This window comes from Oncorhynchus mykiss, chromosome 28, assembly GCF_013265735.2.
Source record: "Oncorhynchus mykiss isolate Arlee chromosome 28, USDA_OmykA_1.1, whole genome shotgun sequence".
In the NCBI taxonomy this organism is placed as follows: Eukaryota; Metazoa; Chordata; class Actinopteri; order Salmoniformes; family Salmonidae; genus Oncorhynchus; species Oncorhynchus mykiss.
Genome location: NC_048592.1, coordinates 30309846 through 30327544, shown reverse-complemented (window position 1 = coordinate 30327544; position 17699 = coordinate 30309846). Strand labels below are relative to the sequence as shown.

Sequence of the window (17699 nt, the reverse complement as noted above, 5' to 3'; positions counted from 1 at the left end):
CATGCCTCTTAGTTCCAGTGAAGGGAAATCTTAACGTTACAGCGTTTAATGACATTCCAGATAATTCTGTGCTTCCAATTTTTTTGCAACAGTTTCCTGTTTCAGCATTACAATGCGAGGTCCATACAGAAATGGTTTGTCGAGATCGGTGTGGAAGAACTTGACTGGTCTGCACAGAGCCATCTTGCTTATAGAAGACTAGTCCCATTGACTTCAAGATCAAACCAAAGATAGCTTAACAGGAAAAACTACATTTTGTTAAATAGTGTAGGAACACTAAGTCGGTTTCAGCACTATCTTTTCCTATGGACAGGAGTGTAGGATAAGGAAAGTTTTGAAGAGGGAAGGGTTTGAGAAGGTAAGCTTACCGAGTTCATATCCATGGAGTTCTGTGTCTGGCTGGAAGAGGTGTTCAGAGGGGAGGGTAGCTGGACCAGCCTGGTCAGTCCTTGAGTGATCTGCTGCTGCTGTTGTTGTTGTTGAGAAGAGGGCTGGCTGAAGAACGTGTACTGGGACAACTGTGCCTCCAGTGTCATGGTGTCTATGGTCTCCGCCTGAGACAGATGGACATAGGAGTTCTAAATGAGTCAGTGGGGAAAACCTGAAAATGATGTCCACAGAAATGTGATCGAAAGTAGAGCGATGGCTAAACTTAGTACAATCCCCAATTTTAGAAACACTCTTGGATGTTCAGAATCTCTGAAGGCTCCTGGTATATTACCTTCTAATCATTTGACTGGTGCTCCAATTATCCATAGCAACTTACTTTAAATACATTCAAAGAGGGGGGGAAACCACTACAGAGTACAATCATTGTAAATATACTAGAAAAGTAATTCAGAAATGTAACAATCGCAATGCTAGAAGGGAAGAGTACGGTACTGACTACCTGGGCGAGGGTGAGGGGTGGCGACAGGGTGGGGGAGAGCTGTAGGGACTGGTGCTGTTGGGAGTCCTGGTTGACCATGTTGTTGTCCTGCCTGCCCTGCTGGGCTGTGGTCTGTCCTGCTGGGACACAAAACAGCAAACATATCTTTCAAAATCCCAACTGTCATAGAAAGCTAGTGACTAAGAGACGTATATAAGATATAAGCCAACTGTTTGCCATGTGGTGACATCATCTCCCAACTTCTGGTGCCAACATGAAAATTCAGAATTTCTAACTGTGTTTCCAAACTCTATACATCTATGGTTCTGCAAGGTGGAGGACTGAGAGGTCACCTTGGCTGGTGGAACTGAAGCTGTATGAGTGGCTGGTGGCCAGGTTTCCCGTGCTATTGTAGGCGCTGAGGGTAGAGTCCTCGGGGTCCAGGGGGGTGGGCAGCGGAGGGGGGAACTGGATGTTGGTCAGATCAGGCAGGGAGCCGCCGCCCGTGTTTTGGGCTGAAGGCATCAGTGACACAGTCAGCTCCTGATCTGGAGACGGGAATATGCTGAAAATATAAAAAACATATGATTGGTATCCCCATAATGACAGTAGCGGTATTATATGCACAGTCAGCAGATTTCACAGGCTGCTGCAGTGTATGTAAAATAACATAGGAAGATAAATGAGAATACCCCCCTCCCCGACTTCAGCAATATTTCCACTGTGGGTTTTCACATGGTCCTTCGAGCTGGACAGGAAGTTGTGCATAAAGCGTTACCAGCAAATGTTTTCCAGATATACACTTCTCTTCATGTTTTCAACATGACCCCAAAGGAAATGAAGGGAAATTGCCTCCAATTGTTTTCTAATAAGCCCAGTACTAACATTTCTGCAAGGGACCCTGTTCACATTCTCAAAATAACAGTAACAATAACATCCTAGACAGCCAGAACTCACTGGCTCCACAACACTTCTTGAAGTATGTCAATGATGTCCCAAAACATCAGTTGGAAAAAAATATAATCATCACTAAACTGCAAACTGTCGTGGGCTGTCGTAATCAGCCTTTCACAAAGCTATACTGAAGTCAGGATGGTTCGATTTTAGTCTGTGGAAGTACTCACTTGATTCCTGGGACCTTGGACCTTGATGAGACATTCTGAGGGCAAAATAAAAATGACAACTCAGTAACAATACAATAGAACTCAGAGCTGTATAACAATACAATAGAACCCTGAGCTGTATAACAATACAATAGAACCCTGAGCTGTATAACAATACAATAGAACCCTAAACTGTATAACAATACAATATAATCCAGTGCTGTATAACAATACAATATAATCCAGTGCTGTATAACAATACAATATAATCCAGTGCTGTATAACAATACAATAGAACCCTAAGCTGTATAACAATACAATAGAACCCTGAGCTGTATAACAATACAATATAATCCAGTGCTGTATAACAATACAATATAATCCAGTGCTGTATAACAATACAATAGAATCCAGTGCTGTATAACAATACAATAGAACCCTAAACTGTATAACAATACAATAGAATCCAGTGCTGTATAACAATACAATATAATCCAGTGCGGTATAACAATACAATATAATCCAGTGCTGTATAACAATACAATATAATCCAGTGCTGTATAACAATACAATAGAACCCTAAACTGTATAACAATACAATAGAATCCAGTGCTGTATAACAATACAATATAATCCAGTGCGGTATAACAATACAATATAATCCAGGGCTGTATAACAATACAATATAATCCAGTGCGGTATAACAATACAATATAACCCTAAACTGTATAACAATACAATAGAATCAAGTGCTGTATAACAATACAATATAATCCAGTGCTGTATAACAATACAATATAATCCAGTGCGGTATAACAATACAATATAATCCAGTGCTGTATAACAATACAATCCAGTGCTGTATAACAATACAATAGAATCCAGTGCTGTATAACAATACAATAGAACCCTAAACTGTATAACAATACAATATAATCCAGTGCTGTATAACAATACAATAGAATCCAGTGCGGTATAACAATACAATATAATCCAGTGCTGTATAACAATACAATATAATCCAGTGCTGTATAACAATACAATATAATCCAGTGCTGTATAACAATACAATAGAACCCTGAGCTGTATAACAATACAATAGAATCCAGTGCTGTATAACAATACAATAGAATCCAGGGCTGTATAACAATACAATATAACTCAGTGCTGTATAACAATACAATAGAATCCAGTGCGGTATAACAATACAATATAATCCAGGGCTGTATAACAATACAATATAACTCAGTGCTGTATAACAATACAATAGAATCCAGTGCGGTATAACAATACAATATAATCCAGGGCTGTATAACAATACAATATAACTCAGTGCTGTATAACAATACAATATAACTCAGTGCTGTATAACAATACAATAGAACCCTGAACTGTATAACAATACAATAGAACCCTGAGCTGTATAACAATACAATAGAACCCTGAGCTGTATAACAATACAATAGAACCCTGAGCTGTATAACAATACAATAGAACCCTGAGCTGTATAACAATACAATAGAACCCTGAGCTGTATAACAATACAATAGAACCCTGAGCTGTATAACAATACAATAGAACCCTGAACTGTATAACAATACAATAGAACCCTGAGCTGTATAACAATACAATAGAACCCTGAACTGTATAACAATACAATAGAACCCTGAGCTGTATAACAATACAATAGAACCCTGAGCTGTATAACAATACAATATAACCCTGAACTGTATAACAATACAATAGAACCCTGAGCTGTATAACAATACAATAGAACCCTGAACTGTATAACAATACAATAGAACCCTGAGCTGTATAACAATACAATAGAACCCTGAGCTGTATAACAATACAATAGAACCCAGAGCTGTATAACAATACAATAGAACCCTGAGCTGTATAACAAAACAATAGAACTCAGAGATGTAGAACAATACAATAGAACTCAGAGCTGTAGAACAATACAATAGAACTCAGAGCTGTAGAACAATACAATAGAACTCAGAGCTGTAGAACAATACAATAGAACTCAGAGCTGTAGAACAATACAATAGAACTCAGAGCTGTAGAACAATACAATAGAACTCAGAGATGTAGAACAATACAATAGAACTCAGAGATGTAGAACAATACAATATAACTCAGAGATGTAGAACAATACAATAGAACTCAGAGCTGTAGAACAATACAGTAGAACTCAGAGCTGTAGAACAATGGAGTTAAGATATATCACCAGATCTGAGTGCACTTTACCTTTTTGCCATCCCAGTTCTGTTTTTGTTCGTCTTTGTCCATATCTGATTCTGTGTCTTCTGGCCCTGGTACATGAAGCAGAAGCACTGGAGAGGAAAAGAAAGGACGAGAGGGAGAAAGAGAGAGAAAATGAGAGGGAGTTTAATTCATCTAATTATCTAGAATTAAAAAAAAAAAAAAAAATACATATTGAAATACCCTTATTTTTCATCTTGCCATAACAGTGAAAGGAAAATTAAATCAATACATGAAGGAATTTGATATTATTTTTCAAACGAGTTTCTCAATAAAAGGAATACGCGTCAGACAGCCATTAGTATGTCACATTGAGAATCACTTGGATATTCATATTCATCCTATGAGTAATGTCTACAGCCTTTAAAGACAAAGGCTGAAGTATTCAATAGTACAATAAAAGGTAGCCGGCAAAGCCATGAAGAAATATTTCAACATCAATACATTGTATATCACCTTCCTCATAATGACAGAGTTAATTAAATTTGCGCTGGATTAAAAAATCATTATTAAACCTACAAACTGGAAACAGAGCAATGGGGCATTGTAGGGCCAAGAGTTTTTGTTAACCACCTGACCAGAAAGAAGACCCAAATCTAATGATGAACTAATGGTAATGTTACACTGAACAAAACTACAAAGGCAACATGTACAGTGTTGGTCCAATCTTTCATGAGCTGAAATAAAAGATCCCAGAAATGTTCCATACGCACAGAAAGCTTATTTCTCAAAAATGTGGTGCACAAATTTGTTTACATCCCTGTTAGTGAGCATTTCTCCTTTGCTAAGATAATCCATCCTCCTGACAGATCTGTCTTTAGGCATATCAATGAGCTGATTAAACAGCATGATAATTACACAGGTGCATCTTGTTCTGGGGACAATAAAAGGCCACTAAAAAATGTGCAGTTTTGTCACACAATGCCACAGGTGTCTCAAGTTTTGAAGGAGTGTGCAATTGGCATGCTGACTGCAGGAATGTCCACCAGAGCTGTTGCCTGAGAATTGAATGTTCATTTCTTAGAGAGTTTGGCAGTACGTCCAACAGGCCTCACATCTGCAGACCTCATGTATGGCGTTGTGTGGGCAAGCGGTTTGCTGATGTCAACATTGTGAACAGAGCGCCCCATGGTGGCGGTGGGGTCATGGTATGGGCTGGCATAAACTACAGACAACGAACACAATTGCATTTTAATGATGGCAATTTGAATGCACAGAGATACCGTGATGAGATCCTGAGGCCCATTGTCGTGCCAATCATCCACCGCCATCACCTCATGTTTCAGCATGATAATGCACGGCCCCATGTCGCAAGGATCTGTACACAATTCCTGGAAGCTAAAAAAAGTCCCAGATCTTCCATGGCCTGCACACTCACTAGACATGTCACTGATTGAGTATGTTTGGGATGCCCTTGATCGACATGTTCCGGTTCCCGCTAATATCCAGCAACTTCGCACAGCCATTGAAGAGGAGTGTGACAACATTCCACAGGCCACAATCAACAGCCTGATCAATTATATGTGAAGGAGATGTCACACTGCATAAGGCAAATGGTGGTCACACCAGATACCAACTGGTTTTCTGATCCAAGCACCTACTTTATTTTTTAAAGGTATCTGTGACCAACGGATGCATATTTGTATTCCCAGTCATGTGAAATCCATAGATTAGGGCTTCCGGCGCCGACAGAGATGGCCGCCTCGCTTCCCGTTCCTCGCGTTCCTAGGAAACTATGCAGTTTTTTGTTTTTTTACGTGTTATTTCTTACATTGGTACCCCAGGTCATCTTAGGTTTCATTACATACAGTTGAGAAGAACTACTGAATATAAGAGCAGCGTCAACTCACCATCAGTACGACCAAGAATATGACTTTCGCGAAGCGGATCCTGTGTTCTGCCTTTCACCCAGGACAACGGAATGGATCCCAGCCGGCGACCCAAAAAAACGACTTCGTAAAAGGGGGAAACGAAGCGGTCTTCTGGTCAGACTCCGGAGACGGGCACATCGTGCACCACTCCCTAGCATTCTTCTCGCCAATGTCCAGTCTCTTGACAACAAGGTTGATGAAATCCGAGCAAGGGTAGCATTCCAGAGGGACATCAGAGACTGTAACGTTCTTTGCTTCACAGAAACATGGCTCACTGGAGAGACGCTATCGGAGCCGGTGCAGCCAGCTGGTTTCTCCACGCATCGCGCCGACAGAAACAAACATCTTTCTGGTAAGAACAGGGGCGGGGGCGTATGCTTCATGCTTAACGAGACGTGGTCTGGCCACAACAACATACAGGAACTCAAGTCCTTCTGTTCACCTGATTTAGAATTCCTCACAATCAAATGTTGACCGCATTATCTACCAAGGGAATTCTCTTCGATTATAATCACAGCCGTATATATTCCCCCCCAAGCAGACACATTGATGGCTCTGAACGAACTTTGACTCTTTGCAAACTGGAATCCATATATCCGGAGGCTGCATTCATTGTAGCTGGGGATTTTAACAAGGCTAATCTGAAAACAAGACTCCCTAAATTGTATCAGCATATCGATTGTGCAACCAGGGCTGGAAAAACCAAGACTGCTTCCATCACGTGGACTGGGATATGTTTTGTATTGCGTCAGACAACAACATTGACGAATACGCTGATTCGGTGAGCGAGTTCATTAGAACGTGCGTTGAAGATGTCGTTCCCATAGCAACGATTAAAACATTCCCAAACCAGAAACCGTGGATTGATGGCAGCATTCGCATGAAACTGAAAGCGCGAACCACTGCTTTTAATCAGGGCAAGGTGACCGGAAACATGACCAAATACAAACAGTGTAGCTATTCCCTCCGCAAGGCAATCAAACAAGCTAAGCGTCAGTATAGAGACAAAGTAGAATATCAATTCAACGGCTCAGACACAAGAGGTATGTGTCAGGGTCTACAGTCAATCTCGGATTACAAAATGAAAACCAGCCCCGTCACGGACCAGGATGTTTTGCTCCCAGGCAGACTAAATAACTTTTTTGCCCGCTTTGAGGACAATACAGTGCCACTGACACGGCCCGCAACCAAAACATGTGGACTCTCCTTCACTGCAGCCGACGTGAGGAAAACATTTAAACGTGTCAACCCTCGCAAGGCTGCAGGCCCAGACGGCATCCCCAGCCACGCCCTCAGAGCATGCGCAGACCAGCTGGCTGGTGTGTTTACGGACATATTCAATCAATCCCTATCCCAGTCTGTTGTTCCCACATGCTTCAAGAGGGCCACCATTGTTCCTGTTCCCAAGAAAGCTAAGGTAACTGAGCTAAACGACTACCGCCCCGTAGCACTCACTTCCGTCATCATGAAGTGCTTTGAGAGACTAGTCAAGGACCATATCACCTCCACCCTACCTGACACCCTAGACCCACTCCAATTTGCTTACCGCCCAAATAGGTCCACAGACGATGCAATCTCAACCACACTGCACACGGCCCTAACCCATCTGGACAAGAGGAATACCTATGTGAGAATGCTGTTCATCGACTACAGCTCGGCATTTAACACAATAGTGCCCTCCAAGCTCGTCATCAAGCTCGAGACCCTGGGTCTCGACCCCGCCCTGTGCAACTGGGTACTGAACTTCCTGACGGGCCGCCCCCAGGTGGTGAGGGTAGGCAACAACATCTCCACCCCGTTGATCCTCAACACTGGGGCCCCACAAGGGTGCGTTCTGAGCCCTCTCCTGTACTCCCTGTTCACCCACGACTGCGTGGCCACGCACGCCTCCAACTCAATCATCAAGTTTGCGGACGACACAACAGTGGTAGGCTTGATTACCAACAACGACGAGACGGCCTACAGGGAGGAGGTGAGGGCCCTCGGAGTGTGGTGTCAGGAAAATAACCTCACACTCAACGTCAACAAAACTAAGGAGATGATTGTGGACTTCAGGAAACAGCAGAGGGAACACCCCCCTATCCACATCGATGGAACAGTAGTGGAGAGGGTAGTAAGTTTTAAGTTCCTCGGCGTACACATCACAGACAAATTGAATTGGTCCACCCACACAGACAGCATTGTGAAGAAGGCGCAGCAGCGCCTCTTCAACCTCAGGAGGCTGAAGAAATTCGGCTTGTCACCAAAAGCACTCACAAACTTCTACAGATGCACAATCGAGAGCATCCTGTCGGGCTGTATCACCGCCTGGTACGGCAACTGCTCCGCCCACAACCGTAAGGCTCTCCAGAGGGTAGTGAGGTCTGCACAACGCATCACCGGGGGCAAACTACCTGCCCTCCAGGACACCTACACCACCCGATGTCACAGGAAGGCCATAAAGATCATCAAGGACAACAACCACCCGAGCCACTGCCTGTTCACCCCGCTATCATCCAGAAGGCGAGGTCAGTACAGGTGCATCAAAGCTGGGACCGAGAGACTGAAAAACAGCTTCTATCTCAAGGCCATCAGACTGTTAAACAGCCACCACTAACATTGAGTGGCTGCTGCCAACACACTGACTCAACTCCAGTCACTTTAATAATGGGAATTGATGGGAAATGATGTAAAATATATCACCAGCCACTTTAAACAATGCTACCTAATATAATGTTTACATACCCTACATTATTCATCTCATACAGTGCCTTGCGAAAGTTTTCGGCCCCCTTGAACTTTGCGACCTTTTGCCACATTTCAGGCTTCAAACATAAAGATATAAAACTGTATTTTTTGTGAAGAATCAACAACAAGTGGGACACAATCATGAAGTGGAACAACATTTATTGGATATTTCAAACTTTTTTAACAAAATTATTCAGCCCCTTTACTTTCAGTGCAGCAAACTCTCTCCATAAGTTCAGTGAGGATCTCTGAATGATCCAATGTTGACCTAAATGACTAATGATGATAAATACAATCCACCTGTGTGTAATCAAGTCTCCGTATAAATGCACCTGCACTGTGATGGTCTCAGAGGTCCGTCAAAAGCGCAGAGAGCATCATGAAGAACAAGGAACACACCAGGCAGGTCCGAGATACTGTTGTGAAGAAGTTTAAAGCCGGATTTGGATACAAAAAGATTTCCCAAGCTTTAAACATCCCAAGGAGCACTGTGCAAGCGATAATATTGAAATGGAAGGAGTATCAGACCACTGCAAATCTACCAAGACCTGGCCGTCCCTCTAAACTTTCAGCTCATACAAGGAGAAGACTGATCAGAGATGCAGCCAAGAGGCCCATGATCACTCTGGATGAACTGCAGAGATTTACAGCTGAGGTGGGAGACTCTGTCCATAGGACAACAATCAGTTGTATATTGCACAAATCTGGCCTTTATGGAAGAGTGGCAAGAAGAAAGACATATCTTAAAGATATCCATAAAAGTGTTGTTTAAAGTTTGCCACAAGCCACCGGGGAGACACACCAAACATGTGGAAGAAGGTGCTCTGGTCAGATGAAACCAAAATTGAACTTTTTGGCAACAATGCAAAACGTTATGTTTGGCGCAAAAGCAACACAGCTCATCACCCTGAGTACACCATCCCCACTGTCAAACATGGTGGTGGCAGCATCATGGTTTGGGCCTGCTTTTCTTCAGCAGGGACAGGGAAGATGGTTAAAATTGATGGGAAGATGGATGGAGCCAAATACAGGACCATTCTGGAAGAAAACCTGATGGAGTCTGCAAAAGACCTGAGACTGGGACGGAGATTTGTCTTCCAACAAGACAATGATGCAAAACATAAAGCAAAATCTACAATGGAATGGTTCAAAAATAAACATATCCAGGTGTTAGAATGGCCAAGTCAAAGTCCAGACCTGAATCCAATCGAGAATCTGTGGAAAGAACTGAAAACTGCTGTTCACAAATGCTCTCCATCCATCCTCACTGAGCTCGAGCTGTTTTGCAAGGAGGAATGGGAAAATATTTCAGTCTCTCGATGTGCAAAACTGATAGAGACATACCCCAAGCGACTTACAGCTGTAGTCGCAGCAAAAGGTGGCGCTACAAAGTATTAACTTAAGGGGGCTGAATAATTTTGCACGCCCAATTCTTCAGTTTTTGATTTGTTAAAAAAGTTTGAAATATCCAATAAATGTCGTTCCACTTCATGATTGTGTCCCACTTGTTGTTGATTCTTCACAAAAAAATACAGTTTTATATCTTTATGTTTGAAGCCTGAAATGTGGCAAAAGGTCGCAAAGTTCAAGGGGGCCGAATACTTTCGCAAGGCACTGTATGTATACGTATATACTGTACTCTATATCATCTACTGCATCTTTATGTAATACATGTATCACTAGCCACTTTAACTATGCCACTTTGTTTACATACTCATCTCATATGTATATACTGTACTCAATACCATCTACTGTATCTTGCCTATGCCGCTCTGTACCATCACTCATTCATATATCTTTATGTACATATTCTTTATCCCCTTACACTTGTGTCTATAAGGTAGTAGTTTTGGAATTGTTAGCTAGATTACTTGTTGGTTATTACTGCATTGTCGGAACTAGAAGCACAAGCATTTCGCTACACTCGCATTAACATCTGCTAACCATGGGTATGTGACAAATAAAATTTGATTTGATTTGATTTAATTTATTTGAATCGACTGATTTCCTTCCACGAACTCAGTAAAATATTTGAAATTGTTGCATGTTGCGTTTTATATTTTTGTTCAGTTTATAAAACTCATATAAAGTATATCAAGTTCAATTCCGACGCACCTCGTTTAAGCTGCAAGTCCTGTGAGCCTCCTGCAAAAATATCCTGTGGGTTCAAAGTGCTCTGATGCAATGCAGAGTCCGAGTTTGTCCTATAGCACAGGGAAAGAGACATACACCACCTAGTTTGTCCTATAGCACAGGGAAAGATACATACACCACATAGTCTGTCCTATAGCACAGGGAAAGAGACTTACACCACCTAGTTTGTCCTATAGCACAGGGAAAGATACATACACCACATAGTCTGTCCTATAGCACAGGGAAAGAGACTTACACCACATAGTCTGTCCTATAGCACAGGGAAAGAGACATACACCACATAGTCTGTCCTATAGCACAGGGAAAGAGACTTACACCACCTAGTCTGTCCTATAGCACAGGGAAAGAGACTTACACCACCTAGTTTGTCCTATAGCACAGGGAAAGAGACATACACCACCTAGTTTGTCCTATAGCACAGGGAAAGAGACTTACACCACCTAGTCTGTCCTATAGCACAGGGAAAGATACATACACCACATAGTCTGTCCTATAGCACAGGGAAAGAGACATACACCACCTAGTTTGTCCTATAGCACAGGGAAAGAGACTTACACCACCTAGTCTGTCCTATAGCACAGGGAAAGAGACATACACCACCTAGTCTGTCCTATAGCACAGGGAAAGAGACTTACACCACATAGTCTGTCCTATAGCACAGGGAAAGAGACATACACCACCTAGTTTGTCCTATAGCACAGGGAAAGAGACTTACACCACCTAGTCTGTCCTATAGCACAGGGAAAGAGACTTACACCACCTAGTCTGTCCTATAGCACAGGGAAAGAGACTTACACCACCTAGTCTGTCCTATAGCACAGAGAAAGAGACATACACCACCTAGTTTGTTGTTAGGAGTGACTAAATGTTTCAGTTGTGAAAAGTCAAGGGACATTTCACAAAGAAATCAAAACAGTATCACATGCCACAACATAGTTGGATTATCTTACCTCCTCCAGCTGGTGTCGGGTGGGGGTGACAGATACACCGAGCCATACGGACAGCTATCAATGTGAGACCCCTGGTTAAGGGCAATACAAATCTGTAGCATCGCATAACTGAAGTCAACGATGTAAAACACCATGGCGCCATAGAGTACAGTCTATGCTATTGAAGTACATTGGTTAAAGATGTTACAAAGTGGAACTTGCTTCAATAAATAAAATTAATAGGTAATTACCATATAATTACTATATTATTAGTGTAATTACATATAATTACTATATTATTAGTGTAATTACCATATAATTAATATATTATTAGTGTAATTACCATATAATTACTATATTATTAGTGTAATTACATATAATTACTATATTATTAGTGTAATTACCATATAATTACTATATTATTAGTGTAATTACATATAATTACTATATTATTAGTGTAATTACCATATAATTACTATATTATTAGTGTACTTACATATAATTACTATATTATTAGTGTAATTACCATATAATTACTATATTATTAGTGTAATTACCATATTACCATTACCATTCGTAATCAAATTTCCGTTGCATAAGAGACTGTAAAATTAAGTGTAATAAAAATACAGTCACGTAAATGGACAGTAAAGGATATTTGGCGTCCATGTTTGTCGAGGGGCCTTCCGTGTGGGGATGTGATGCGGTTTCTGTCCCGGTAAACTCTGTCAACCAATCCATGATGCCGTGTTGTCCTGCTGGTGTCACCTGAACCTTGAAAGGGAGTCTGCAGACCCCAACAAAACAAACCAGTCACAAGCTACATAGATACAGTTGAAGTCGGAAGTTTACCTACACTTAGGTTGGAGTCATTAAAACTCGTTTTTCAACCACTCCACAAATTTCTTGTTAAAAAACTAGAGTTTTGGCAAGTCGGTTAGGACATCTACTTTGTGATTACACAAGTCATTTTTCCAACAATTATTTACAGACAGAATATTTCACTTATAATTAATTCACTGTATCACAATTCCAGTGGGTCAGAAGTTTACATACACTAAGTTGACTGTGCCTTTAGACAGCTTGAAAAATTCCAGAAAATGATGTCATGGCTTTAGAAGCTTCTGATAGGCTAATTGACATAATTTGAGTCAATTGGAGGTGTACCTGTGGATGTATTTCAAGGCCTACCTTCAAACTCAGTACCTCTTTGCTTGACATCATTGGAAAATCAAAAGAAATCAGTCAAGACTTCAGAAAAACAATTGTAGACCTCCACAAGTCTGGTTCATCCTTGGCAGCAATTTCCAAACGCCTGAAGGTACCATGTTCATCTGTACAAACAATAGTATGCAAGCATAAACACCATGGGACCACGCAGCCGTCAAACCGCTGAGGAAGGAGACACATTCTGTCTCCTAGAGACGAATGTACTTTGGTGCAAAAAGTGAAAATCAATCCCAGAACAACAGCAAAGGACCTTGTGAAGATGCTGGAGGAAACAGGTACAAAAGTATCTGTATCCAATGTAAAACAAGTCCTACATCAATATAACCTGAAAGGCCGTTCAGCAAGGAAGAAGCCACTGCTCCAAAACCGCCTTTAAAAAAGTCAGACTACGGTTTGCAATTGCGCATGGGGACAAAGATTGTACTTTTTGGAGAAATGTCCTCTGGTCTGATGAAACAAAAATAGAACTGTTTGGCCATAATGACCATCGTTATGTTTGGAGAAAAAAGGGGGAGGCTTGCAAGCCGAAGAACACCATCCCAACCGTGAAAGACGGGGGTGGCAGCAACATGTTGTGGGGGTGCTTTGCTGTAGGAGGGACTGGTGCACGTCACAAAATATATGGCACCACGAGGGAGGAAAATTATGTGGATATACAGTGCCTTGCGAAAGTATTCGGCCCCCTTGAACTTTGCGACCCTTTGCCACATTTCAGGCTTCAAACATAAAGATATAAAACTGTATTTTTTTGTGAAGAATCAACAACAAGTGGGACACAATCATGAAGTGGAACGACATTGGATATTTCAAACTTTTTTAACAAATCAAAAACCGAAAAATAGGGCGTGCAAAATTATTCAGCCCCCTTAAGTTAATACTTTGTAGCGCCACCTTTTGCTGCGATTACAGCTGTAAGTCGCTTGGGGTATGTCTCTATCAGTTTTGCACATCGAGAGACTGACATTTTTTCCCATTCCTCCTTGCAAAACAGCTTGAGCTCAGTGAGGTTGGATGGAGAGCATTTGTGAACAGCAGTTTTCAGTTCTTTCCACAGATTCTCGATTGGATTCAGGTCTGGACTTTGACTTGGCCATTCTAACACCTGGATATGTTTATTTTTGAACCATTCCATTGTAGATTTTGCTTTATGTTTTGCATCATTGTCTTGTTGGAAGACAAATCTCCGTCCCAGTCTCAGGTCTTTTGCAGACTCCATCAGGTTTTCTTCCAGAATGGTCCTGTATTTGGCTCCATCCATCTTCCCATCAATTTTAACCATCTTCCCTGTCCCTGCTGAAGAAAAGCAGGCCCAAACCATGATGCTGCCACCACCATGTTTGACAGTGGGGATGGTGTGTTTAGGGTGATGAGCTGTGTTGCTTTTATGCCAAACATAACGTTTTGCATTGTTGCCAAAAAGTTAAATTTTGGTTTCATCTGACCAGAGCACCTTCTTCCACATGTTTGGTGTGTCTCCCAGGTGGCTTGTGGCAAACTTTAAACAACACTTCTTATGGATATCTTTAAGAAATGGCTTTCTTCTTGCCACTCTTCCATAAAGGCCAGCTTTGTGCAATATACGACTGATTGTTGTCCTATGGACAGAGTCTCCCACCTCAGCTGTAGATCTCTGCAGTTCATCCAGAGTGATCATGGGCCTCTTGGCTGCATCTCTGATTAGTCTTCTCCTTGTATGAGCTGAAAGTTTAGAGGGACGGCCAGGTCTTGGTAGATTTGCAGTGGTCTGATACTCCTTCCATTTCAATATTATCGCTTGCACAGTGCTCCTTGGGATGTTTAAAGCTTGGGAAATCTTTTTGTATCCAAATCCGGCTTAAAACGTCTTCACAACAGTATCTCGGACCTGCCTGGTGTGTTCCTTGTTCTTCATGATGCTCTCTGCGCTTTTAACGGACCTCTGAGACTATCACAGTGCAGGTGCATTTATACGGAGACTTGATTACACACAGGTGGATTGTATTTATCATCATTAGTCATTTAGGTCAACATTGGATCATTCAGAGATCCTGACTGAACTTCTGGAGAGAGTTTGCTGCACTGAAAGTAAAGGGGCTGAATAATTTTGCACGCCCAATTTTTCAGTTTTTGATTTGTTAAAAAAGTTTGAAATATCCAATAAATGTCGTTCCACTTCATGATTGTGTCCCACTTGTTGTTGATTCTTCACAAAAAAATACAGTTTTATATCTTTATGTTTGAAGCCTGAAATGTGGCAAAAGGTCGCAAAGTTCAAGAATACTTTCGCAAGGCACTGTATTGAAGCAACATCTCAAGACATCAGTCAGGAAGTTAAAGCTTGGTCACATTTTTATTTGTTTTATTTTACCTTTATTTAACTAGGTAAGCCTAGGAACAGTGGGTTAACTGCCTTGTTCAGGGGCAGAACGACAGATTTGTACCTTGTTCGGGGATTCAAACTTGCAACCTTTCGGTTACTAGTCCAACGCTCTAACCACTAGGCTGGGTCTTCCAAATGGACAATGACCACAAGCATACTTCCAAAGTTGTGGCAAAATGGCTTAAGGACAACAAAGTCAAGGTATTGGAGTGGCCATCACAAAGCCCTGACCTAAATCCTATAGAAAATTTGTAGGCAGAACTGAAAAAGCATGTGCGAGCAAGGAGGCCTACAAACCTGACTCCAGCTCTGTCAGAAGAAATGGGCCGAAATTCACCCAACTTATTGTGGGAAGCTTGTGGAAGGCTACCCGAAACGTTTGATCCAAGTTGAACAATTTAAAGGCAATGCTACCAAATACGAATTGAGTGTATGTAAACTTCTGACCCACTGGGAATGTGATGAAAGAAATAAAAGCTGAAATAAATCATTCACTCTACTATTATTCTGACATTTCACATTCTTAAAATAAAGTGGTGATCCTAACTGACCTAAGACAGGGGATTTTTACTAGGAATAAATGTCAGGAATTGTGAAAAACTGAGTTTAAATGTATTTGGCTAAGGTGTATGTAAACTTCAACTGTAAATGATAGCCAATATATATGTCAACAAAAGAGTAAACGTGTTCAATTTAGGGTAAGACCACAAATATTTCAAATCAGAGTCCTACAAACACACTTACCTGAAAAGGCATGTCAATGGTGCCATTTCCAATCTGATTGACATTTGGCAATGATCCGCCATAATACTGCCCACGGTTTTGTCCCAACTGTAAATACTGGGTCTTCTGTAACTGAATAAAGAGAGTGAAGAAACAAAACAATAAGCAAACATGGAGTCAGATAATGTTAGGTATGAAATATTCAAAAGGCAATAGAACAAATAAATCAAAAACAAAATGGAGGGGCTTCCAATTGAGCATGTGAATGGAGAAGAGGCTTGTGGATGAGGCTCTTACGCATTAGTTCATTTTGGCAAATTTTCACTTTGCATTCCACTTTCTTACATAGCAGATTTGATTGATGAGTTTGTTAATTACCTTTTTGATTCAAATGTCACACAATCTGAGGAGCAGAAGACCTGTAACTAACGTTTCAACCGCGATGGCAAACGTGAATGGTACTGGCGCAGACTCCAGTCCAACCGTTACGCAGTCATGCGGTCACACTCCCCACAGATCTCCAGAACTTCTGTATGGTTCTGATATCGGATTTTACAGCTACCATTGCCACTCAGCTCAAAACTGTCATCGATGCTGCTCTGGCCACCTTCTCCGCCGCCCTGGATGGTGTCCGAGCCACTGTGGATGAACAAGGCCACCAACTTAACGGCTTTGAACATGACCTGTGTGATGGCAGTAACCGCATAGTGAGAAAATGAGAATGAGAAAATGGTTGCCAGTCTGAGCTCCGAAAACCAAAAACTGATTAACAAGACCGATGACCTGGAATCCCATTCTCATCGTTGCAATCTTCAGGTTGTTGGTATACCAGAGAAACTTGGAGGGAACTCAGTTAAGTTCATGTCAGACTTCTTTGCGGAGGTGCTAGGTCCGGCCATCGTTCCATCTACCCCGAAGCTGGACAGAGCCCACCGCATTGTCCCTTCCCCAGCGGGCGGAGACGACAACTCCAAGCCTAGAGTGTTTATCATCCGTTTTCATTATTACTGTGACACGGAGCGCATCCTCAAGAGGCAGGGCAGAGAGAGACCAGCTACATTTCTGCGGATGCAAGGTGTTCATCTTTCCTGACCTCAGCTCGAGTGTCACCAAGAAGAGAGCTAAATTCCTTGAAGTGTTCTCATTTTGAACCATTTCATGTGTCTGAAGCAACAAACTCTGCCTTCCCGGAAAGCAAATTAAGTGCACTATAGGCCTAGCCCTGGCCAATCGGATGGGTCAGATTACCGTGTCTACAGTAAAGCAGCAGGCTTAAAAAAAAGTCCACAGCATTGTTGATACTGTGATATCTCAAAATGTTTCAAATCATGACCAGAGAGAGAATGTCAAAGAATACAGCAAAGAGATGTACTTACTCAGCACTGTCAACACTTTTTATTCAACACTTTGAGGCTATTAAAATGTGCAGTCTTCAAACTTCCACTCACGCTACAACCAACACTGCAG

The 17699-nt window shown here is 41.7% G+C and overlaps 1 protein-coding gene across 1 annotated transcript in view; it reads right to left on the bottom strand.

The window, feature by feature from the left end:
* LOC110508911 (CREB-regulated transcription coactivator 1) overlaps positions 1-17699 on the bottom strand; it is a 53020-nt gene that overhangs the window by 9395 nt on the left and 25926 nt on the right. Inside the window, exons 2-10 of the mRNA XM_036966686.1 lie at positions 16254-16364; positions 12579-12707; positions 11942-12003; positions 10953-11041; positions 4225-4310; positions 1993-2027; positions 1222-1433; positions 890-1005; positions 369-554 (exon numbers count right to left, since the gene is read on the bottom strand). Coding sequence (XP_036822581.1) covers positions 369-554; positions 890-1005; positions 1222-1433; positions 1993-2027; positions 4225-4310; positions 10953-11041; positions 11942-12003; positions 12579-12707; positions 16254-16364 — 1026 coding nt within the window. The remainder of the gene's footprint in view (positions 1-368; positions 555-889; positions 1006-1221; positions 1434-1992; positions 2028-4224; positions 4311-10952; positions 11042-11941; positions 12004-12578; positions 12708-16253; positions 16365-17699) is intronic.